At 38.2% G+C, this 25493-nt stretch overlaps 1 protein-coding gene and 1 long non-coding RNA gene across 2 annotated transcripts; one reads left to right on the forward strand and one right to left on the reverse strand.

Annotated features, from left to right (window-relative positions):
* Positions 1-435: 435 nt before the first annotated feature.
* Positions 436-9630, forward strand: LOC147177082 (uncharacterized). Its single transcript, XR_015094292.1, has 3 exons — positions 436-729; positions 1412-1602; positions 9394-9630. It is a non-coding gene; the product is annotated as an uncharacterized LOC147177082 (long non-coding RNA).
* Positions 9631-19494: 9864 nt separating this feature from the next.
* LOC147177083 (ammonium transporter Rh type C-like) lies at positions 19495-25493 on the reverse strand. Its single transcript, XM_086070810.1, has 11 exons — positions 25234-25493; positions 24368-24560; positions 23925-24075; positions 22307-22454; positions 22066-22232; positions 21861-21998; positions 21112-21248; positions 20824-20948; positions 20342-20415; positions 20144-20217; positions 19495-20057 (listed from the first exon to the last, which is right to left on the reverse strand). Exons 1-11 carry the CDS (start codon positions 25460-25462, stop codon positions 20024-20026), a joined length of 1470 nt encoding a protein of 489 aa, XP_085926936.1. The 5' UTR covers positions 25463-25493; the 3' UTR covers positions 19495-20023.

A 25493-nucleotide genomic window follows, 5' to 3' on the forward strand; every position in this document is an offset into this window, starting at 1 on the left:
GCAGCAAACGAATTTCCCCTTTCGAATCATCACCTTTAAAGACTCAAATGCTCATACTGTATAAAGTAAGATTTTACAGGTAAACTACTGCACTTTGCAGGCTTTCTGTTTTAATATGCCCATGTGCATATATTTAAACTATAATCATCTTCAACTTGTGATGTCTAAATCTAATGTCACAGCTCTCCAATTATTTCTTCGGACAAGATCTTCAATGCTTAGATGAAGTTGCTTTAAAAAAAAAAAAAAAAGAAGTCCTCCACTGGGTGTCAAATAAAATAGTGTATACAATAGAAGCGAATCATTTTTCTGATTGGCTAGTCTGTAACCTCCTAGGGTTACGTCATAGGGTCCAGGGGGAGGAGTTCGGAGGGGAAAGGAGAACAAGAGGAGGCGAGAGTCGGCATTGGAGGCTCCTTCATTGGGGAGGGAGACACTACGCAGCCTCCGCACCCGGGAATGAGGGCGCCTTCTCGGCCACTGAACACACCCTTGCCCCCCACCCCCACCCCCACTCCCTAGATGGATACAAAGATCGAGCGGGAGCGACGTGGAGCTTCTGTCCACCGTCGGGCCAGCAAGGGCATGTGGCCCCATGTATCGATCCGATCACCTGTTTGTCACACCTGGAACCGGAAGGATGCTGTATGTCCACGAGCACATGTGGTGGATGTGGGAGGAGGGGGGAGCTCCACGCATGCGGCAGATGGACATCTTGTACTGATGCGTGTAAGTTAAACCTCCTGTGGTCTTGTTTGTGTCTCTAATCTGTTGTAGTTTCCATCGAAGCTGTCATCACATGTCGCCATGACAGGCAGAAAAAAAACATATTTTTTTAATATTTCATTTTAAGGCTTACCCGCGGTCTTGAAAATATACAGGATATTTTATTTTTTACGTGTTGATAATATCCTTGATGCATGATACGTTATTGGTTGAATGTGATTAATTGCATTTTAAAAAATGATTATTAACCCTTTATTAAGATAAATATGTTGACAGTCATATAATCAACGCAAAGCCTTGTACACTTTTTAAGTGTGTTAAATATTTTTAAGACACTCAGTAATTCCTAATTAAAATTAAGCATGCCTCAATTTGCTGAGATGATCAAAATGCATTTTTCCCCCTTTGGGGCCTGTGAATGAGACCAAAACAAGTGTGCATAGTAGAACATAAACTCTCATTTTGTCAGCCACCAATACAATGTAAATCAATGTTTGTACTAAATGTTCCAAAGAGGTCGCACTTGACTATTTTAAGATAATGAGTACATTTAGAACAACTTTGTAAAGTGCAATGCTGCAATATTACTATGGGAGTTTTTGGCTTGACAAATTTGCTAACAAATGCATGCCTGTAATAAAATTCAGCTTAATTATTATTTTTTTTGTGCCCTGTCCCCATGCAGGAAGCAGCACACACACATGCACACACACACATGGCAAAGACCAGAGCCTGTTCCTGTCTTTGGTTATCTAGCTGTATGAGTGTTAAACATCCATCATAAAGCTAGATAACCGAAAGTAGGAATGACCTTCAAACCTTCATGAAACAAGAAGGCAGAAGAAACACAAGAGGATGTGCTGGCTGGCTTTTCGGGTAGGTTTGCTTTGTGTCTTACATTTTTGCTCTTAGAAATGTGAAGATATTTCGAATCATTTGACAAAGTCTTCGTGAAGACTCAATGCCTGATCATAACTTCATTCAACATCCAGCGTTCTTGTTGAATCATTTCTATGATTCTTCTCAACATTAGAAATGAAGATTTTTTTTGTGTGAAAATTCAAAAGTCAATTTAAAAGTAATATTCATATTCTTCCACATTTATACTTCAGTTATGTTTCTGGCAACTGAAATTACTTGTTTAACCGACTATATGTGAAGTAAGACAAAAATACTACAAAAATTGTGTTTATTTTACTAAAAGATTTCCCATCCATCCATTCATTTAGTACAGTACGGGTATAAGTTGTTAGTACAGTACTAAACACACACACACATTTTTTTTAAATAAAATAAAATAAACACATTACAATAGACATTTAAACCTTTAAAACTTCTAGGTTAAAAAATAACACAAAATGTTTGTTTTTTTAACCGTATTGGATTTTTTTTTAACAGCTTTTTGAAGCTTGTAATATAAAGGCAGCTTTTAGCCTAACTACTAAACAAAGGACACAGTTATAAACACTTCAACTAATATATTTTTTCCTCCTATAATAGGTGAAAAGTAGGCAATTTCTTTACAAACGCATCATCAAACGATCATGTCCTTGCATATGAAAAGGAATCGTCAAGTGACCAGTCATCTGGAAAAGAAGACATAAGACAACAAGAAATAAGAACGATGATAACAAATCCCCATTAGTCTGCTTAACAATGTTTTCATCATGACTTCAGTGATTCAAAAAATTATATTGTTACTTTTTTCGCACATCCTGCAGAATAAAACAAGTTTAGAGACGAGCTTATTTAAGGTGCAGACAAAGCAAGGAGGCACACAAGTAGGCCTCGTGGCCTGGTAGAGGCAACGCATGCACTGCTAGCATGATGCTGTCAGCCATCTTAACATTCTCCCTGCATGCTTGTAGACATGCAAAAAGCAGCAGCCTTAATTGCCACTATTCCGTTTTTTGCGAGCCTAGTGTGTGTGTGTGATCTCGCTAAGTGGAGATTCATGACGAGGTCACCTTACTGAGGCCTCTCACAGGTCACACGCTCTCATTTCGCCCTTTATGAGGCAATGAAAGAGATTTGGTAACCTAAAGTTGGTTATGCACCTCATTAGAATGCCATTAGAAGAATTTAGGTTGCACTAGTGAAGAAAATGATAATGCTGCACCTTGGCTAATAATGAAAAACGAGTATAGCATACTAACAAATGATAAATAATAAATACATGCTAAGGACAAAAATACTGAAAATATTGATGATGATTAGAATGTTGATTTTCTGGAGTCCAAAGTCTTCTCTGAAGAGTTGACTTGTTAAGTCGCATCAAAATCAAAATCACATCAAACTCATGTATATTAGTACACATTACACGATAGTACAACCGTGCATCCCATAACACTGTCATCATGACAGACAGCTGACTGTATAATGTGGTTGAAACTGACAACTTTATAAAATAATAAAAACTATCAAATAAATAAAAAGTACTGGTAGCACAAGTGCTTAATAATATTTCACAATTATCACTAGAATAATCCCTAAATAACTTTCATAAGCCAAATACTATTAATTTAATGTATGTTTATGTTCGGAATAAACTTCTCCAACTAGGCTATAACTTATTTTTCAATAATTATGTACAATAAGTCATATTTTTCTTTTCTTTTCTTTTTACCTTCAAACATAAACTTTTTTCTGTTATTGTCACAACTTTTTGTTCATGTTTCATTTCACATAAAGGTAATTCCTCTTACTGTAAATGCCACGTGTCATTACAGAAATAATGTGGCATTAATTATTATTATTATCATTGTTATTATTATTATTATTATAATGTCTTATTTTTAATGGGGAACCATATTAATTTCAAATCATGTATTTCTCATTATCTGAACAAAGGTTTTGATGTAGCTTTTTCATTTTTATGATTGCGTAAATAATAAATTTAAACGGAAAAGTGTGCCAAATAATGGGGCTGATGTAAAAAAAAAAACGTGATCTGCAGATAAATGTCAAAGGCCTCTCTGGTGTGTTTTAAAGGAAAACTAAATGTGAAGAGAAATGTGGAACGGAATTATATTGTAGCTTACGGTGATATACTCCAAATTTGGACACACTTTAACAAAAAAATTGTCTGTTTTTTCACATTTGTAAATTACAGTGGACTGAAATGATTATTTATTATTATGATTATTATTGCAATGGAATGTTGATAGAACGCCAAACAACTCGACAAAAAGCACACGCTGTACACCCTTCAATGTGGGCGGGCGCCTCTGCGTTCATCTGTCAACATGGATTCTATTTTCAAAAAGCGCCATATACGTCATGATTCCTCATCGGTCTTTTGTGCGTCAAGCTAAATGAAATAGCAGGAATAATTTTTTGACTTTGCCCCCCTCCCCCCCCCTAAAAAAAAAAGAGAGAGAGAGAGACGTTGGAAGATACAGCGCAAACAAGCCACGTGAAGCTCATTAACATAATTGCATAGAAACGAGGGAAGCTGACATCTTAAAGGCACAGCAACACCTATTTTCAACAACACCCACAAACTACAAAAATAATAATGATCACTTGTGCAAATTCTGTTTATAGTTTGAACCGTACTGTTGCATGCGTATTAATTATTTTGATGACGTCAATAGCTGGCGCAGTGCAGTCCTACACTATAGCAAAGGCACCATTCCTTTTCTTGTTTTCTTGTTTTAGTGCGCTACTTATCTAATTGAAACGAAGATGTTTTTAAATAATGATGAAGCCCAAATGTCTCCTCAAATTCCACCGGTCATTTGGTGTATTGACAATTAGTGCTGTCAAAATTGTGTTCATACTTCACCTGTTTTTTTTAATATATATAAATTATATTTCAAATATCATATTTGTCCCCAAAATATTCCATCCTTTTCGCATTTTCTTTTGTGGTAGATAGATACAGACTGTTGCTCTAATTAATCTCACAGCATATGTGACCTTCATCAGGTCATAAAATGCCTTTCTAGCAGAGTTAACCAACAGGTAACCCCAAAGGACCACATGAGTAGCCTGCAGGCCTGTTTTAAAATTGCTCACCAGTGCTGGGACATTGTAAATTCTTAGGATTGTTGTAGCTGCAAACACTTACAGAGATTTATAGAACTAGTTACAGTATTATTATTTTTTAAATCTGTTTCCAACCTTGTTAAATCATTATTAATTATTGTGAGAAATCATTAATCTGGTCAGTTTTCACAAGCAATAGAATACATCAGTAGTAGTAAATGCAGTAAATATAATTTTTTATTAATACTAACATAATTGATATTTCAGAATTCTCTATGAAACTGGTAACCCTTTCGAATTAATCACTTTAAAAGGTTGCTGAATTAGATAGCATATGCCACCCTCTAAAAATAGTTGCCTGTCATTTTTTTGCACAAAAAAAAGCCTAAATCATCTCCTCCGGATGCAAATTGTTACATTTTTTCGTGTTGCCTGAAAAATCGGGACAAAAATGACTTGGGCGATTGTTTTAAGAAGGCGTTGATATGTGACCTTTATCGTGTTCGTAATCGTTGACCACTATAGAAGTCATCTCAAACCGGCCCTCGCTTCATTGAGGAGTCCTATTGGTAAACACGCGCCTCATCGTCCACATTATCATTCTGAGTGAGGCCTTGCTCCACAATGGCGGCTTTGTGGATGGGACGCTTGACAAAGGCCGGCCTGCATCGTGCATGTGTATGTGTAAGAGAACAGAGAGAGCGAGAGAGAGAGAGAGAGAGAGAGAGAGAGAGAGCGGGCTGCATGGAAGCCCGGGTAAAGAGGTGGGAACCGCCATCGAGACAGCAGCAGACATATTCTAAAGTCGGCTTTTGTCTTTCTGTCTGCGGGACTCATTCTGATTGTGTGCATGTGTGTATGTGTGAGCATCGTTGTGCACTGCATACATCCTACATCATTTAAGCCAGTGATTATTAAAGTGTTGCATGTCGGCTCACTACTGGCATGCAAAATTTCTGCATTGAATTAAATGCAACTAACAATGACAACATTTGAATAAGCTATTCAGCCTGTTTAAAGTTTTTTTTAATTTTTTTATTCCAGTGTAGTCTCTTTTTTTCACTTGTATTTGAAAGTACAGGACCCTACGACAAATGTGCATTGAATCACATAAGTACTTTATTCAACTTAATGCGCAACCACTGTCATTGATGAACATTGATGAAGGCCTCTATAGCGCTGTATTTAAATGATGGGCATTATTGTGATACTTAGAGCATAAAAAAAACTTTTTAGGTCGTAGGCCAACTTAGAGTAAAAAGTTCGACAACCACTGATTTAGTTAAATAACCTCTGCAGTTATGTTACCCCGAATACTACCTATATTTACATGTAGTTGAAGAATTAAGGATTTATGGAAAATTACTATTTAGTCTCCAAAAGGAGACAACAATTTGTCATTTTAGCATATTTTGGTGAACCTTTGACCGCCAACATCAAATGAACCACTTGTAAAGTTCCACAATGTTTCCCAATAGACACCATTTTGAAAGCTGGTAGCTGATAGCAATCACGGCTCAAATTCAAAAAACAGGTGAGACCGTGATTGGTCCTTACCTGAACACTGATGTCATTTTCAGTGACAAAATGGCCCTCATCTGATATGGTTAAAAATGGATGGATTTTGCTGCTTATCTCATATTCCTCAAATGTAATAGTAATCAGAATGCTGCGTTTACATTAGCGGGGTGCATATAGAGCATTATTTTGTCAATAAATTTTTAGCGTTGAGTTCCTCTTTACGGCTTTTCCTCTCCATAGACACAAAAAGCTCAAATGTTGCTTAAAGCTACTGAACGCAGGAAATTCAATTTCAAATCGCCAATGCCCCCCTGTTGACAAAAAATGAAACTGCACCTACCCTTCTTCACGTACACAATGCACACATGACTTCACATCCGTGCAGAAATTATTATAACTATTGGCCAAAGGCTTGCAGGAGCACCCATTGTGAACAGCTAAGGTATTTTTCATAAATTGACAAATAAAGAAGACTATTGCAAATATATTTTGGGCTGAATTATTACAGAGAGCAGCTTTAAGCGGTTATTCAATATTTATTTTAGACTGCCAGAAAATACTTTTTACGACTGGTGGAGTTTCTGTTTCAAGCCTTTGACCAAAGTGAACAAGGAAATGTAATTTTTGATCCTATCATGAAAACTTAAACACAAAATATGAGCATGTTGTGAACAAACTTTGACTTGTGCTTTGTCACTCAAAATGGTTGCAAAATGACTATGAAGTAACAAACAGTAATTTTATAATTGAGACTAATTATATATAATAATAATAATATGGTAAACAAGCATTTTTAAGGCCTGAGTGAACACAATTAAGGTTTGGTTAAGTTTTTTTAATTTTTTTATTATCATGTGTAATAAGCATCATGGCTGCCTGGTAATAAATTTGAGGTACCTGAACGGCAACCGCTGGTCTCCACCCACCAGGACACGTCATCTGTCCTAATCCGAGGATAAACCTGATTATCCGACTTCGGCTTGTTCTTGTCTTTGTAACACTGACGGGGGGACCTTTCACACCTCTTATTCCCCCCATGGTCGAGTGAGTCGGAGTTGTTAAGACTCCCAATTGGAACGTGTGGTCGCCATTCATTGCTTTTAACTGCAGCATGTTGAATGTGGTCAATATTTTAATGAGAGGGCATATCATTTCCAATACATTTTTATTGATATTTGTCCGTTAGTGTTTTAATTAAAAGTCTGTTTTGACCACTAAGCATTTAAGAAAGTCTGATGTCATAATCACACGTATTCATTTAAAACTACAGTGGAGGCCTACTCATTCGGAATCTGCATAGTAACCTATTCGTGGATTATTTATTTTTTTCATATATTAGCCAACCCCCATTTTGGAAGATAATGCTTAATAGAGCTTTATCCTATTTGTTCAAGATTTTTTTTTTCCCCCAATGCATTATAATAGGCGTCAAGTGTATGCAGATTTTTGCTATTTCCAGTCCCTATCGAGGGTCCACTCTACAATAAGGAAAGAAGTATCCGGGCATGCATTTCCATTCCTTCCCGCCAGTGACTCAGACAGCCAGTCAAGTTCAAGTTCACAGGATAGAAATGTCTGCACTCTTCATTCACTGTTTCTCCTCCCCCTTTTGAACCCCGCCCCCTCCTGGCGTTAAGATGACAGAGGGGTCGTGGCGTTGTTATGGCAGTAGGCTGGACGTCCCGGCGATGTGTCGGTGAAAAGGACAGCCTGTCACAAACACGCATAGAGGGAGAGAGAGGGGAGACGTAGGGTCCCCCAACAGCTGTGCATAAATTTCCCCCCCGTCGGCCCTCTCGCACCCTAAAAGCATCCAACCACCCGCCCAATCGCTTGCCCCCTCCCACCTGTCAGGCCATTCAAATAGCACCGACCCTGGGAACACGCATCATCATCCTTGCATGGCTCTTTTCTTACCGCCCTTTTGCATCCTTCGTCACTATACACACACACTCACACAAATTATGTCATGGTGACTAGCTTGGGTTCAAATGATTTTAAATTCAAAATCAAAAACAGAAATGACACAAGTCGGTGTGTGGGCTAGAGAGAGTTTTTTGTTAAGGTTATATTCAAGTGGCACATGAAAAGTAGCTCATTTGCATAAACTGCATGCTGTCTGAGTGGTGGGGTGGGGTGGGGTGGACGCTGCCCCTCTGAGAAGAAGGGGCATGATGCTGCATTGAGAAGTGGCGGCAAGAAAGCTGAATTGTCAATATCACACATAAAAAAAATGGTGAAAAAGGAGATTATATTGTTATCTGTATTATCCTCCAAATGACTCCAAGCCTCATCTTATACTATATTGGTGCCATCATGAGTTTAAATTTTAATTAGACGTTGACTTAGTTTATTACCATATATTTTCTAATTCTGACCTTTTTTAACTGTCAAAAAATAAATACATAAATAAATGAATAACTACAGCAGTTGGGAGAAAAAATCAACATGCCAAATTGAGATTCAAAGTCAGATGGCATACTCTTTTTTTATTTTTTTTGTTTTTTTATTTAAATTTTTTTTTTTACCAACAACAATTAATAAGTAAAAACAAAAAAAACAAAAACAAACCAAAAATCAAATTTAGGATGCTGAATTGTTTTAGACTCATTTTTGATAGTAAAAAAAATAAACACAATGTTAGAATGTAAACGATAAAATAAAAATTGGTGTCAAAATTTTAACTCAGATGGCACAAAAATACCACAAAATCTAACAGTGATTTTTTTTTACCATAAGAAATTTATTGTAACAATATCACATTCTGGTGGCACAGATTTTATGCCAAGTTTAATTCAAAATATTCAAATCTCCCCACTCTATAATTTCTAACCATTACTTATTTTATTTTACTTACAATTTGTGTAAACCCCTTTATGGTCAAATAAATCAGTGTTCGAAATTATACTGGGGGAAAAATCAGAGTAAAAAGGGAAGGCTTTAAACTTAAATTCCATTTCAGATGGTTCAAAAATTATATATATATATAATATCTTACACTTCAATTCAAATTCAGTCTTTCATTTAACTTTGTCCAGTTTCACACTTGACCTGCAAAAAAAATGGTGTCACTCTCGAATCACTTCTCACGACTCTAAAAGTGTTATTGTTGAGTTGTGTGCAAAAGTCCCAACATTGCCTATTTTGTCTTTTCAGGAAAAGGAGCAAAGGATGCCACCATGTGGCGGACCGTCATCTAAGCATCTATCACGCAAATGTAACTGTAACACATTTCAACTGTCATGACTCGAAGCACACGTGACTGCAATGCTCATATTTTGCTTATAAATAAATAAAACACCAATTTGGAACAGGAATCATGTTTGAATGTTCATATTAATTTCATGTCAATGTATGAGAATATAATTCAATTAAATATTCTTATATTTTGAATTATCGTATGGTTTTCATTCCTTATATCAGCTTTTATTCATAGTCAAATTAATTGATATAAGAGCACAAATAATTTCTGCAGTTTTATTGAAATGTATCCACACAATGTTCTTTCTGTTATGAATAAAGAAAGAAGTGTAACAATTTATAACAGAAGAAAGTTGTATTCCTTTTTTAATGGTGAATTCATACGTTAACGCAATAGATGTGATCTGTGTCTAAGTAGAGGTTCTAATTGAGTGACATTTTCATTCATATGTTCTCAAGTGGTCTTTTCAAAACATAAGCGTGACAATGCAAGACAACAGATGGTCAAACGTCCACATGATGTTCGAAGTGAGTCGGACAGAAAAGTCGTGACCTTTGGCTCTTCCGGGACGCAGCTTGACCCCACAAGTCGCCACACGCGTGCTGCTTCCTAACAGGGGTCCTCTTTTAGTTGTTCCCTTACCAAATTGATTCACCGAGGGAATTGTATGATCACTGGGTTATTAACTTTGCAAGTTCATCTGCTTTAAGCAGAACATTGTTGCAATTTTTTTCCCCATCAAACTAATATAATTACGTGCAGATCTATCAGACGGAATAATCAGAGCTTGGACCATCAAATAAATGTTGCGTTCAATTCTTCTGTGAAAGAACGAATAGGCTAAATCATATTTTTGTTTCCTCTAAATGTGACATGGTGTTCGGAAAGTGCATTTAAAAACTCACCAAAGAGACAGTCATTGCCTTCACATGGTTTAATTAGCAGGATTATGAGCGCTTCATCGGAAATTTGGAAAATTTTGTCTGCCTTTGATACATAAAAAGGGATGAATAAAATACAAAATACTAGAACACATCATTTAATTTATTACCCATAATAATAAATAATAGGTGTGAATTTTCACCTACAGCAGATTTCAAGGGAACCAAGGATGCTTAACATTAACACATAGGAGTCATTCAAATGTCTCGCTGGTTTTATTACATGAGGAGGCTCCATGTTAGTGGAAGAAGTAGCTAGCATTAGCCACCAGCTGGTTGTCAGCCAACAGTAGCATGATTGAAGTTTCCAGTTGATGTTTCCTTTGGGTTAAACACCAGAAAAAAAAAACAGCAGGGTGTTAAACTTCTTAATATAAAGAAGAAAAAGGTCTAGATTGCTCGTGGCAGTGGTAAAATGTAATAGCTGATCAGCTAGGAACGGCTAGCTTCTCAAAATAATTTACTCAACTAAGGATACAACTTTGCCATATAGTAGACAAAATATTAATTCACGCTTCAGCATTCACCAGTTTATCAATTTGTCATTGATTTGTAGTGTCTCTTTAAATGAGACAACAAACGGTTACTTTTGGCCGTAACGGCTACCACAAAAACATCAAGCTAGCTTCCCGGACACGTTCACAGAACATCCACCGACATACATTAGCTCATCCATTCACAAATCTAACAGTAGCCATGTTATGTCTTTTTGACTATCAGCAGGAGCGAAATAGCTAACATGGGGGCACCCGTGTCTTCTCTGGCTCGCGAAAGCTTTTCGCCAAACAAGGACTAAACAGGAACACAGCATCAAAACCACTGAAAAAAACGTAAAAAACAACAGCTCAGCGGAAAATCACTAACCCAGCAGTTTTGTGTCAGTAAACACACTGGTCGTAGTCAGTCCTCCATCATTTTAGTTGCCCATCTCTGTGCTACATTATTAATGATAGGTTCTTAGCACGTCATCCTATTAGTCAGACTATGATACGATTATGCAAAGCAAGTATGTCATTTTCCATGTGGCAAACAAGATTTTATGTTCAGATCCACCAGTATGTAACCAATATTGTACAGTTTGGGAAGTGACTGCGGTGGCAGTGTGTGTGTGTGTGTGTGTGTGTGTGTCAGGCTGCAGATCATTTATATCTTCCAACTCACTGAGCTTTTGCTCTTGTATTCCTCATTTGCATAAGAATGCCATCAGGTCCTGTGAACTTCCCCAACCTATTGACCCAGCTCCCCAGACATGAATAGCCGCGCTTTGACGCTCCCCAGCCTCTCAAACAGCCTTTAAGTCCCAATCATGGTAATTTAATACATCTTAAGCCCCCGGCTGCTTGGCTAGATCCCCTCCACAGTTTGTTTTAGGCGTTCACTGATTCCCACCTCAGAGCTATTCCTTATTTGGCAAATTTAAGCGGCTACTTGGTAGGACCAAAAAAAAAAAAAAACACCTTTCAGCAGCGTAATAAGCAACAATTCCATATCGTTGGGGGAGGTGTGGGGGGTTCTTTTTCTTAATATTGTGCAGCTTTTTGATTGTGTGAGGAAAAATGATTGCAAAACATCCCGTTGGAAAGGGTTTGTTTTGTTCACCAGAAAATTTTCCTCTGTTGAGAGAATAGATCTAAATCATGTTTATGATGCTTTTAGATATCAATAAAGTGTTTTAGAAATCGATTCAACTCCCATGTTGCTCAACCTCTGCTCTCCATGCAGACGTTTCACGGGCCGCTTCTCATGGGGGCTACAGCGCCCCCTGCAGGAGCACGGACACATTGAACTCATTCATACATTCACACATTTCAAACCTGCTTCACTGCTTCCTTTTCTTTTCCTTTCAAAGGATTCATTTCAACTTTGGCACCATCTGCTGGAAATAAAAGTCATATTTAACAATACTGTATGTGGCACTCATTGAAGTCCTCTTAAATGAGTCTTTATCCCTCAAGTGGGAGGACGTAACCCTGCTCAAATCTCGCCACAAGCGAATACTGATATTTACCCAAACAAAGTCCAATATTGAACGGAGTGCCCGATGACGAGCTGGTAAGATGAAGCATTCATGAATACTTCCCGAAGACAGACGTTTGAGAAACAAAAACCTTCCCCGCTGATGGGATAGAGAATCCCTGAAAGCAGATATTTGTTCAAGGAAACAAAGCACATGTTTGTTTCTCTGGGCTTCGCTTCCTAATCAAAGCTTCTAATTAACACAGTTTCTTTCCACTTAGTGGAGATCAAATGCTCACAATTATCAGTGCAAACTTTGATGAGGTGGCATCTCATGCATTCATACATGGAACAATAATCTTCATCTTGGGCCTGGTTCAGTGCACAAGCAGAGTTTAGTGAGGCCCACGCTGTTGAATTGTCCCATTCGCTCTCAATTTAACAAGCAAGACACGTCCTTGATGGACTCTCAATCCAAACAAGAGACAAAGCTGAGCTCAATCTATCCATTATTTGACTATTCTGTGACTCGTATAAATATTAAATCATTGCGGTTTTGTTTAGACTAGAAAGCGTCTTTAATTGACTAATATAATCAAAATTGTAGCTCTAAACTTGAGTGCAACAAACAAAAAAGCAAATAAGAGGAGGCCATGTCCGTTTCAGTTCATGAAACATGCTAACGCGGACTCAATATGCTGTTAGGGTTTTGGTAGTGTATGAGAGCTTTTTCTGTAGTGTATGAGGATGTTTCAGTAGTAGAGCATTTTAGTAGTGTGTATGACAGCGTCTCAGTCGTCTGTTTTAGATCATTTTAGTAGTGTGTATGAGAGCATGTTAGTGTTTCAGTAGCGAGTGAGAGCATTTCAGTCTTGTGTATGTGTTTCAGTTGCGCGTGAAAGCTTTTCAGTAGGCTGTGAGATTTCAATTTGCTTATGCAAGTCGGTCAGAAGTGTGTGTGGGAGCATTTCAGTAATGCGTGAGAGTTTTTCAAGTAGTCTGTTTTAGATTAGAATATTTTTTGGTAGTAATAATGAGAGTGTTCCAGTAGTGTTTATAAGAGCCTTTCAGTAGCTTTTCAGTGGGCTGTAAGATTCCAATCTTGTGTATACAAGTGTGTCAGTAGTGGGTATGAGAGCATTTCAGTAGTGCGTGAGAGCTTTTTAAAAGTGTGTGAGAGCATTTTAGTAGTGTTTATGTGAGCATTTTTGTACTGTGGATGAGAGTGTCCCCAGTTGTGTGAATGTGAGTTTTTCAGTAGAGTATGAGAATATTTAATTTGTGTATGAGAGCATTTCAGGAGGTGTGGAAGCTTTTTAAAAAAACTGTGTGAGAGCATTTTAGTGTGTTATGTGAGCATATCCGTACTGTGTATGAGAGTGTCCCCAGTTGTGTGAATGTGAGCTTTTCAGTATAGTGTGAGAATATTAAATTTGTGTATGAGAGCGTTTCAGTAGTGTTTATGAGAGTGTTCCAGTTGTCTGTTTTAGAACATTTTAGTAGTGATTATGAGAGCATCCCGGTAATGTGTATGAGAGCCTTTCAGTGTAATGTCCAAGCATTTCAGTCTTGTGTATGCGAGTGTTTCGGGAGTTCGTATGAGAGCATTTCAGTAGTGTATGACAGCTTTCCAATACGGTGTGAGAGTGTTTCATTAGTGTTTATGAGAGTATTTAATTTACTACTGTGTATGACAGCCTTCCCAGTTGTGGAAATGAGAGTTTTTCAGTTGTGTGTGACAATATTTCAGAAGGGTGTATGTGAGCAGTTCAGACGTCTGTTGCAGCTCATTTACATTTATTGCATTGAGAGCATTCCAGTAGTGGGTATGAGAGCCTTCCAGTAGAGTGTGAGAGTATTTTAGTCTTGTGTATACGAGCATTTCACTATGGAGTGTCATGGAGATCATTTCAGTAGTGTGTAAGAGAGTGTTTCACTGGTGTGTATGGTGTGTTGCCAGTAGTAAGTATGAGAGAAACGCCAGCCATGTGTGTGAGAGCATTGCCAGTCGTTTGAATGAGAGCATCGCCGGGCGTGTGTTTCAGTAGTGTTTGTGGGAGTGTTACCATAGTGCGTGAGAGGTAACCCTGACGGCCTCTCACTCAACCAGGCAACGTGCACACATCATGTTTTGTGAGGCTCTGACGAGACGTGACAGGCCAGCTCGCTCTCAGAGATGCACGAATTTGCTCCATTTTTGCTTCACTGGAGATTTCTTTATTCCATAAAGGACAATGGTGTCTTTCTTTTTCATTCCCTACGTTGCACCCTTCTCTCTCTCTCTCTCTCTCTCTCTGTCTTTCACACTCACATTCGCACACTCATATACACGCGCACACAAAGCCTCGCTGGCAGACACACGCACACTTGCTTGCTGTCATGCTCATTTTGATGGTAATTAATGACATCACCCTGCGTGCGGTGCACGGTGGTGGTGTGTGCATGTGTGTGTGTGTATTGGGGATGGGAAGTGGGGGGTGGGGGGGGGGTCTTGGGGTACATTTGTTTGTTGAGCAAACCGTGGGAACAGGGAGCTCTCCAGGGTGGCGAGTCAGGACCTCCAACAATACATATGCTGTTGCTTTTCACCCAAACACCCCCAAGAGAATCATCAGGCCTTTTTTTTTTCTTTTTCTTTTTTTACATTTCTTCCCTCCACGTCTTGACAACGTTCGTTGGCCGTTGTGGCAATGCTGAGTGAGAATTTAATGCCATCTCTCTGTCGCTGCGACTCTTGTGCACTAGTTATGTTATGTTCATTATATGGAATGGACGACCAGACACGCGGCTGTGACACCCTTGAGCAAGACACCAATACCCTGAACTGGGCACTTAAGCAACTCCGTAGGCTACTCCAGTGTGTGTTTGCTCAAATGCAAAAGTCAGGTTTCTTGTAGATCAGAATCAGAATCAGAATTGGGTTTTATTGCCATGTAAGTGAATAAATTTCACATTACGAGCAATTTGTCTCGGTGAAATGTATTCACTTACATGGCAGTAAAACCGATTCTGATTCTGATATACAAGAAAACTTGACCTCGATGGATGTACATGACCCCCAAAAATTTGTCAAGCAAAAAAAAAAAAAGGAGAAGCAGAAATTAACCCCCCAAAAAAATCTTAAGAACAATTCTACAATTTCATAATTGATGTTTGGCTCCCAATTAGTTCACCCATTCAGTTTGTATTGCACATATTTAAGGCTGCTTGCCGTTTTTTGAAAGCATGCGGAGAACTGATGACCCGTACCAACCCATCAAAACGCTCTCCTGCTATTAATATTCATTTTTATGGTGCTCGGTCTGACAGAAAACTTGACCCCCGGAAACTTTCTACCAAACCCAATGGACGCTTGTCAGATGAATAAAAAAGAAGGTGTTGGACCTTGGTGATGTCTGTGGAGAGGAGGAGCGAAAATCTATCTATCTATCTATCTATCTATCTATCTATCTATCTATCTATCTATCTATCTATCTATCTATCTATCTATCTATCTATCTATCTATCTATCTATCTATCTATCTATCTATCTATCTATCTATCTATCTATCTATCTATCTATCTATCTATCTATCTATCTATCTATCTATCTATCTATCTATCTATCTATCTATCTATCTATCTATCTATCGTTCAAGCTTGCTATGCTATGCTATGCTATGCTATGCTTTCATTTAATTTCATTTATTTGTTTATTTTAAAAAATGAGACAGAACATATTAATGAACATTTACAAAGGTAAATATGTATGGGATTATAGCCGTTTGGCTAATTTTGCGTCCCTTCGGCAGGAAGGTGTCCAAAGGGAGGAGAGGAGAGAGCAAAATCTAATTAAAAAGAGAGTAAAAGCATAGTAGACAAAAAAAAATACATTAAAACTATTGTTATCACCATAAAATGCTTAGTTGTATTACATTTCTATAACAAAAGAGAGGATGACATTACAGACAGCTGGAAACCTGCTTTCAGTCCATATTATGTTGACGAATCTGCGTTGCAAGTAGCCATGCTCTAAGATGCCTGGAAAATGATGCTACATTTGGCAATTCCCGCATTGTGCTCTGTACGCGGTTCAATGTTTGTGATGAACGATAAGAGAAGGTAGATTGACTTCACTGTCGATGCGGCGTCTTTTGCATATGAGTAGTTTTGTATTTGTGCCAAAAAATACCTTTTGACCCAAAAAAGTACCACCTTGTTTTCTATATAGGTGTGCATATTGGTGCAACCACATTTCTTCTAATATTCATCATTTTTACTTCCCATCTCCAAAAAATGTATGTATATTTTTTTTTATTGAATTGTGGAGGTTAAATAACCTGGAATTTGGTTAGGGGCGCGAATACTTTTTTTTATCCACTCACGGTACTATAGGCTCCCCTAAGTAAAAATGAGTTTTATGGGCTCCACGTTCTTTACAGAGAAAATCCGGGTGGAGCCCAGATGGAGGGCGCAGACCGCTCCAATCAGCTCACAAAGGTGATATAATTGCCGGGGCAGGGTGGGATGAAGCCACAGCTTTTGGAGTTCTCCAAGTCTATACGCGCTGATTATCCTCCCCTCCTTCATTGTTCCATTATCCTCTTGCAACAACAGGCCAATTTGTCCCTCCAGCTTGGCTCCCGCCTCCTCCCCCCCTGCTGCGTTATTTAGCCCCTCTCCTACACTTCAATGGCAGGTACCGGTCAGAGGACTTCCACGGCATCTCGGCTATTCCTCGACGTCCCTCCTCCCCTCGCCAGCAGCCTTTAATCTGATTACAGGGCTTCTGCAGTCTTTCAGAGGCCGCCAGTCCCAGGGGGACAATAGCGGAGCAAGTGGTTTCACAAACACTCTCGGCAGGCTAATATTATTCTCAAAAGGTCCTCTCTGGGTGAAATCACTGAAGAGAAACATCTTTCACTTTTTGCCTTGAAAACATGATGCCTTGAAAACATGATGAAAAGGTTTGGATCGATTATTTATTTATTTTTGTATATTTTTTTTAGATATGCCTGTGCAATTTGTATAACTTTAAAAGACCAGATCGTCATTCATATCACGAAATATGGGTGAGATTCAGTTCATTCAATTCATTCAGTTGTGGATTGATGGTGGAATGTATTATGCTGGCTGTATTCTGTAAAAAAAAAGAAAAAAAGAAAAAAAATGATTTTTTGGGGGGATGACTGAAAATAAAGTGTGTCATATATCAATAAAGAAACAAACCATCAGGAGAGTTAAAACCTCTCTGGTTGAGCGTTGTTATTTCTATAGGTGTTTATGATTATTTATTATTATTATATTATTATATTATTATATCATTATATCATTATATTATTATATTATTATATTATTATTAAATTATTATTATAATATTATTAATTTAATTAATTAATTTAAAATTCTTTGATTTTATGATACAATTAAATTGAATAAAAACACATTAAAATTATGCAAAACAATGCCTATTTTTGACCACCAAATACAAACAGAAACAAGTAAATACAGGTGGGTCAATAAAATGTTTGACCTCTGTGACCTTGAACAACAACATGATAGTTAACGTGCATGACCCCATCAGGACGTTGAGTGCGACATGCAGCATATGTCCTCGCTGTGCATTAGGAGTTCATTAAGTCACACTCTATTGGTCAGGAAATGACCCCACTGAATGACCCACACGCACCTCGTTACCATCACAATCAGCAACAGACCACAAGCAATGACCTCAATGAGAGGTTCAAATAGGACTCCATGATAGTGTGCCTCCTAAAACATACAGTAATTTTTAGTGTTGTCAAAGTTAAAGCGTTAACTAATTAATTAATCACAAAAAATTAATCACAAAAATTATTGCATTAATCATGTATTAACTCAGATTAATCGCAAAATTAATTTTGACCACAGATGATCCTTTATCTTGACAGTGACGTTAAAGGTAGCACAGGTTGTGTTTGAGCAATACACATCACTACGTGCATTAAAGTAAAGTATTTAATAAACGTTTGCGTATGACATTCAAAATATTTGTTCATGTCAAACTAATTGTTTTTCCCATTTTAAATTATGCAAGTAAATAACTGATTAGAAAAAGAGGAGGATGTGCGTGTGGAGTGGATAAATAATTTTGAAGACGTCCTGATAACAATAAATGTAAAAAAAAAAATAACACATTGCTGCTCTTTAAATGTGGTGGACAAAAAAATGTTGATAAAAAAAGCCTTTTTAATTAAGCGATTAATCAAAATTGTAAAATGTGATTAATCTGATTTAAAAATGTAATCGTTTGACAGCTCTAGTAATTTTACAATTCAATAGAAATGAAAGAATTAATTCATTTTTTGCCATATATTTTTGTTTCAGTTTAATGGACATTGTGCTGCCTGGACATATATTTTAGCCCGTCGTTGGCAGTTTGAATTGCTTGTTAGCATTAAGCTAAATGAACTTTTCGAGGGTGAAGGTATGTGGTTGATCCGTAGTGGCTGGTTTCAATAAAAATTGAAAGAAAATGCGTTGGTACTGTATCGAATCCCAAAAGTGTGGTATCAGACAACCCTTGAGGTCATCGTAATTCTGGATTGTTAGAAAAGAGAGAGAGAAAAAAATGAAGTCATTCTGGATTGTTACACTTAACCAACACTTCGGTAATTTATTCAAAAATTGTTGTCTTGCTTGTTCTTCAACTTTTGCCGCCTTACGTTGGTTGTTCATCCTTACCCGTGACTCTTACGTAATACTTTAGGAGTTTTGAGTTGAACTCTTGAGATGTTATCCACTTGCTATTGCTGGTGACGCCAGTTTGACCATACTGATAAGATGGTGCTTATCTGTGTCCTTTTGGAATGCTTTGTGTGACAGCGGAATTGACACACGCCAAGATGAGTGGATATTTTTTTTCAGTTGGCTTCATCATTGTGATGTACATCTTCTGTCGTCAGATTTATCAACATGACTCATGTCCACCATTAACATGGAATTCAAGTTTTAGTATGGCCAAGTAACTGTATACATGTACTTTTGACAAGCTATTATTTTTTTTACGTCTTTTAAATTATTTTCCCATTACAGCATATTAATTTTAATGCCTGCTATGGTTTTGTATCAAAACAATTATTTACCACTTTAATCCCTGAAGATAAACACAATATCAATAAAGCAATAAAGAGCAATAAATAAAATAATATGACATTTTTAATTTGCATTTACAAGCGATTGGGCAATTTGGAACAGAAGAATAATACATCAACGATACGGCAATTGAACACACACTGCGTCAAACATAATCACAAAAACTCGAGTTACCTAAACAAGTACGCGCGCTTTGCAAGGAACAATTTGACTGTTATGTACACACTTCTTACAAACGCCTTCATCTCAATTGAAAGAAACAAGAGTTACAATTTACAAGTGCATGTATCGCAATGACCTCAACAAAATACCTTTTGATGGATGGACACACGCGATGCAAAGATTTCAGACCTCTTCTCATGTTCATAAAGGATAAGAGATGTGTTTGCGACATTTGGAAGTAAGTAATTCATTCACACTCACACACACAAACTATTTCACACATCCAAATATCACATTTCACAAGTTACGCTTTCCATTGCCAGGTTTTCCTTAGTCTGAGGCCATTTTAAGTGTCTATCTTTTTTTAACTATTTGTTTATTGCGCTGTCAAGTTCTTTGGGATCATCCGTGACTAGCTCTGCTCCACAGAGAAGTTGGACTCAGATCTGCAAAAGAAAATATAATAAAATAATAAGACACATAATATAAGCAGGCTTCTTGTGAGGAAAGATATTACAAAGAGTGACTTTACAGCTCTTGGTGCTTGTTGATCATGTGGTTGTTGTACTCCAACACCGGAGGGATGCTCTCCTCTTCCTCCGGGACCTGCAAGCCCCCAAGACACAATCAAGCAGCTTATCATCATCATGAGCATTTCCTCCAGAGCAGCGTCATCCCAGGCCCGCTCACGGAGCTAGAACGCCATCTGGCGGTTAGGGAGCGCACTCACCTCCCAGTACACTTCATCGTCGAAGCAGTTGTCGTCAGCAGGGTCGCCCCAGATTGGGATCCTGAGGATGAGACCTGGAGAACCACAATGAAGCGTCACAATCGGCAAGCTGATGTTCTCATTTGCTTTTCAGCTTTCAACAGATTCCAACTTTGACATGCTCCATGCCCCGAAAAAAACTTTTAAGTCAGTACTTTTCAAAATGTCTTGAGCCCATATATTTGAATAAGAAAAAGAATACACAAGTAAACTATGTACCAATATAAATATCTAGTACACAGGCGTCAAACTCAAGGCCTAGGGGCCAGATATAGCCCACAACATCATGTTATGAGGACTATGTTTCTTGCTAATTGCTTTTGTGGATAGCAATACTGAGAAATTTGATATTACAAACATTTTTGTTACCAATTTCCCCTTTAAAATAGTAGTTAAACAACCTATTTGTTTAGTGCATTCTGATTCCAGGCAGTGTGACTCACCAACAAGTCCTCCTCCTACGAGCCCAAAAGCGATAGCCACACACGTGCCAGCAGCCTGGAAGCCCCCCTGCGTGCCCACAGACCTGTTCGCAAACTCGCCTTCAAAGTCGAACGTGTCGATCAGTCTGGAGGAACACAAAAGTGATGCTTAGCCTCACAAAGCTTCCAGTGGCTTCCATCACTCTTGGCTATTTTTGGCCACATCGATACAATGTCTAGACAATATACTGTATGATGTGACTCCCGCATTTGATGGGTGACAGATGTGTGAGTGTGCAAGCTGCCTACCCCTGCTCACTGTAGACACTTTTAGTGGCGGCAGCAGCAACAATTGCGCCAGTAAAGCCACCAAGCATGCCCGGTACAGCGTGCAGGTTGTGGACACCACACGTGTCCTGCAGTTTCAGGTATTTTTCCAAAAAGGGCTGAGAAGGAAGAAACATTATCATTCATCATCATATGATGTTACCCTCAACATAGTGAGGTACTATGTTTCTGCAATATTTCTATGCATTGAAATGTTTTTTAATCTGTAATCTCAATTTGCCATTTTTATGATTTTATTATTATTATTATTATTATTATTTTAAACAATCAAGTAACAGTTTGGTAGATATGGAAGTCTTTTTTGTTAGAAAGAAAAAAAAAACACTAGAAAATATGAGCCACTTTCCTCCCTTATTTTTCTACAGCAAATAGTACAATTAATATTTTTTTGAAACCACATCATGTAAGACACATTGTGTCATGTGGAAGTACACAATACTGAATAAAGTACAGAAAAGAGAGAGAGAGAGTGTGTGTGTGTGTGTGTATGAGGGGGCGGGGTCGTTAGCTTGCTAACAACTGTGCAAGCATAGCAAATGAAACGAAAGGACTCGGGATTCAGTAGCAACAAGGAATTTTCATTCCACAGCTACACACTACTGACTTTTATTATTACATGGCATTCTAAAGCCATGATAATTGCTAGCCATTTTAAAACTGAAAACTCCGGTTTTGAGTTGATGAATGTGGAGCGGGGGTGACAAGCTCACCGTGACAAAAAGATATCCGAAAGTTGAGATGATGCCAGTGAGGAAGCCCACAATGAGCGCTCCGTACGGCATGATCATGAACTCAGCCGCAGTTCCCATGGCGACGCCACCGGCCAAAGTGGCATTCTGGATATGTACCTGTCAGGTGAAAGGTCACGTTAGTCATGGCTTCCTCATGTGTTGTTTTGCAACTCCTGAAGCTTACCATGTCCAGTTTGCCTCTCTTCTGTGACAAGCTGGATATGCCGACAGTGGTGAGGACGGACGACGCCAGGGCGATGTAAGTGTTGATGGCTGTTCTGTGCTGACCGGCGCCGTGGTCTGTGATGGCCGAGTTGAAACTGGGCCAGAACATCCACAGGAACAATGTACCTGCGAGACGAGACACGTTGGACGTCAGCAGCTGAGACTTAGAAAAGGCGTCCGTGTGAGGAAAAAACTTGTACCGATCATGGCGAACAAATCCGAGTGGTACAGTGATCCATTCCTCTGTTTGCTTAGCTTAAGTTTTGGTCGATACAGAACCCAGGAGATGGCCAGACCATAATATCCCCCGAAGGCGTGAATGACCATGGAGCCCCCAGCATCTCTGCACTGTTGAAAATATTCACATCAGCATTATGAATGGTATTTCTGTGGCGCCTTGACATACAATTTTATTAATTTCGAGACACAAAAACACTCTTCAAATCATCTTTTCCCATTGAAATGAATGGAAATGCCACTAATATGTTCCAGCATACCCCCCCAAAAAAAACAACAAAAATGTTGTGATCTGTGTCTCTATAAAAACATACAATAATGACATAATTAAGTGGAATGTGAAGAATTACACAGCTTTTGTTAGCGATGTTTGCTTCTATTCAATTGACATTGTGCTGTTCCGTCTGGTGTGTGCACCTTGGCCACTTGGGGGCAGGATAATACCGACATAGAGGCACACACAAAGAAGAGTTTCGCAACTAGTAAAGCTGCAATAATATTGGTCTTTTTCATAGAGGTTAAAACTATATGGCGTCAAGCCAAGCCCTTTATGCCATAATTGGGTAAATATTTATTTATTTGTGTATGCATATGTCGTTCTCCAATCGGAATATACCTTTTTGCATTGACTACGCCTTTCCAGATGTGGAAGCTGCCCATGCCGCACGCACGCATGAAACCCTATACCATCACAGATGCAGGCTTATAAACTGAGTGCTGATAACAACTTGGGTTGTCCTTGTCCTCTTTAGTCAGTATGATATAGCGCCCCAGTTTTTCACAAAGAACTTGGAATCGCGATTCATCTGGACACAAAACAGGTTTCCACTTTGCCACACTCCATTTTAAATAACCCCTGGTCTGCTTTAGAAATGGCTGCTTCTTTGTACTGTCGAGTTCCATTTGGCAATAGCGGCTGGCACTGTGGATTGTGTTCACCCACATTGTTTTCTGGATTTATTGCTGAGCCCTTTTTGCAATTTGCCTTACAGTAAGCATTCCTGTTTGCGGTGCGTTTAAGGGCATCCAGTAGGATTTTTCGGCCTTGACCCTTACACACAGAGATTGTTCCAGATTCTCTGAAACTTTGGATGATGTTATGCACTGTAGATGATGATTACTTCAACCTTTTTGCCATTTTTCGCTGGTAAACACCTTTCTGATATTTCTCCACTATCTTTCTGCGCAACATTGGAGGAATTGGTGATTGTCGCTTCTGAGAGACACTGCCACTCCGAGAAGCTCTTTTTATACTCCAATCAAGTTGCCAATGGACCTCATTAGTGGTAACTGGTCTTCCAGCTGGTTTTTTTTTTATAAGTGCAATTGACTTTTTCAGCCTCTCCTGTCCCAATTTTTTTTTTAGATTTGTTGGCACCATGAAATTTACAATCCACATATTTTCCCCTTAAAATGATACATTTTCTCAGTTTAAACCTTTGACCTGTTCTGTTCTATTCTGAACACAATATTGAAATTTGGCATTTCCACATAATTGCATTCACTTTTTATTCACAATTAGTTTAGTGTCCCAACTTTTTTTTGAATTGGGTTTGTACGATGATTGTCCACGAGACTCACGTGTAGCAGGTCGAGGATGATGTACTCCTCCACAGCGAAGAGCGTGACACCAAACAAAGTGAAAACCAATGTTTGGACTGGGCTGACTTTACCCAACACGGCACCGTAAGCAATCAGCGAGCCGGCACAACAGAAGTCAGCATTGATCAAACTGAAAAAAAAAAACATTGTGAAAGCACGTTAAATTTTATTTTTTCAGTTTCTTTTGTTGAGTTGAGTTTTGTTTTTTTAACAATGCACCCAGTTGCCAAACTTGAAGGCCCAGCTCTTAATTGAAATGAGTCTTAACTAAAGATTCCTCCCTGGGCTATGAGCAGAAAGAGGCAGCAGGACATCACATGACAGAAGCACTTTAAAACAATTACCTTTATCTAAAAAGTGGAAGTTCTCGTTCAAACAAAAGCAACTAAAAGCCCTTTCTCGGCTTGCAACATTCCTCTCACCTCTCAACTCCGATGGTGATTTTTCCGGTATTTGGGTCAAGTGCATGGAACCAACCCTGCATGAGAAGAGCCCACTGCAGGCCGAAGGCAGCAATCAGGAAGTTGAAGCCCACCCCCCCAAAGCTGTAACGCTTCAGAAACGTCATCAGGAAACCGAATCCAACAAAGATCATGACGTGGACATCCTGGAAACCTGAAAGTGCAAAGTCCATGTTGAGTTTTGGGACAGTGTGTTACATTTATAGTTTTTTTTCCTTTTTTTTTGTTTAGTTTTTTGTATTTTTATTTTGTTCCTTCTTTTTCTATTTTTATTATATTTTATTGGCAGAATAATAATAACAATAATAATAATAATATATTTTTTACTTATTTTTTTTTTTAAACAGGCTTCCATCGGTAGAGGTTCATAGGTTAGAGGTTCTTATTTGAAAAAAAGTATATATATTTTTTACATAACCACTTAAAAGGAGTTTGCAGGGTTTTTTTTGTTTTTGTTTTCTTGCATAATTGTAATAATTTAAACTGTTAACTGTGGAAACTCATTCTCATAATGATGTGCAAGAATTGCTTTTTTTGAATACTGTAATGAATTATTGCCAATCATTTATAATATATTTGATTGCAATTCATTCATTTAAAAAAATTATTACGATATATAAATATAACATTTGTATGATTAGTATGTATTTATTATATTCTATAACCTAGAGTGAAGCAGGTGGAATCCATTTTTTTCTTAATAATAATTAAAACAATAAAAAAATAACATTTAAAAAACAAATTGTCAAGAGTGAAAATCAAAGTCCAAACAAAACGAAAATTGACATTACAGCTGCAATAATATATTTTTTTAAACTTATACTCACTAGGATATCTAAAGTAGAAGTCGTTCTCGATATCGCTGGTGATGTTGTTGGCCTCTTTGTATTCCTCCCAGTGAGCGTCCGACTCGTCATCGTAGCGGATGAACACTCCAAAGAGGACGACCATAGCGATCTGCCACACGAAGCAGACGGCGGGCAGACTGAGCCGCACGTTGGTGTTCTTGCGGACATTGCAGATGGCATCGCAGCAGGCCTCGCAGCAGTTGCCCATGGTGACCCGAACTGATGATACTCAGCTGGCA

This window comes from Leptonotus elevatus, chromosome 3, assembly GCF_054856555.1.
Source record: "Leptonotus elevatus isolate MCC_2025b chromosome 3, RoL_Lele_1.0, whole genome shotgun sequence".
NCBI classification, from domain to species: domain Eukaryota; kingdom Metazoa; phylum Chordata; class Actinopteri; order Syngnathiformes; family Syngnathidae; genus Leptonotus; species Leptonotus elevatus.

Coding starts and splice junctions, on each gene's coding strand:
- LOC147177083 (XM_086070810.1), bottom strand. CDS start 25,462: ATGGGCAACTGCTGCGAGGCCTGCTGCGATGCCATCTGCAATGTCCGC. Junction 21,249..21,860: donor TCGGATATCTTTTTGTCACG/GTGAGCTTGTCA, acceptor CTTCCTTCTCAG/CCCTTTTTGGAAAAATACCT. Junction 20,058..20,143: donor ATCAACAAGCACCAAGAGCT/GTAAAGTCACTC, acceptor TTTCTTTTGCAG/ATCTGAGTCCAACTTCTCTG.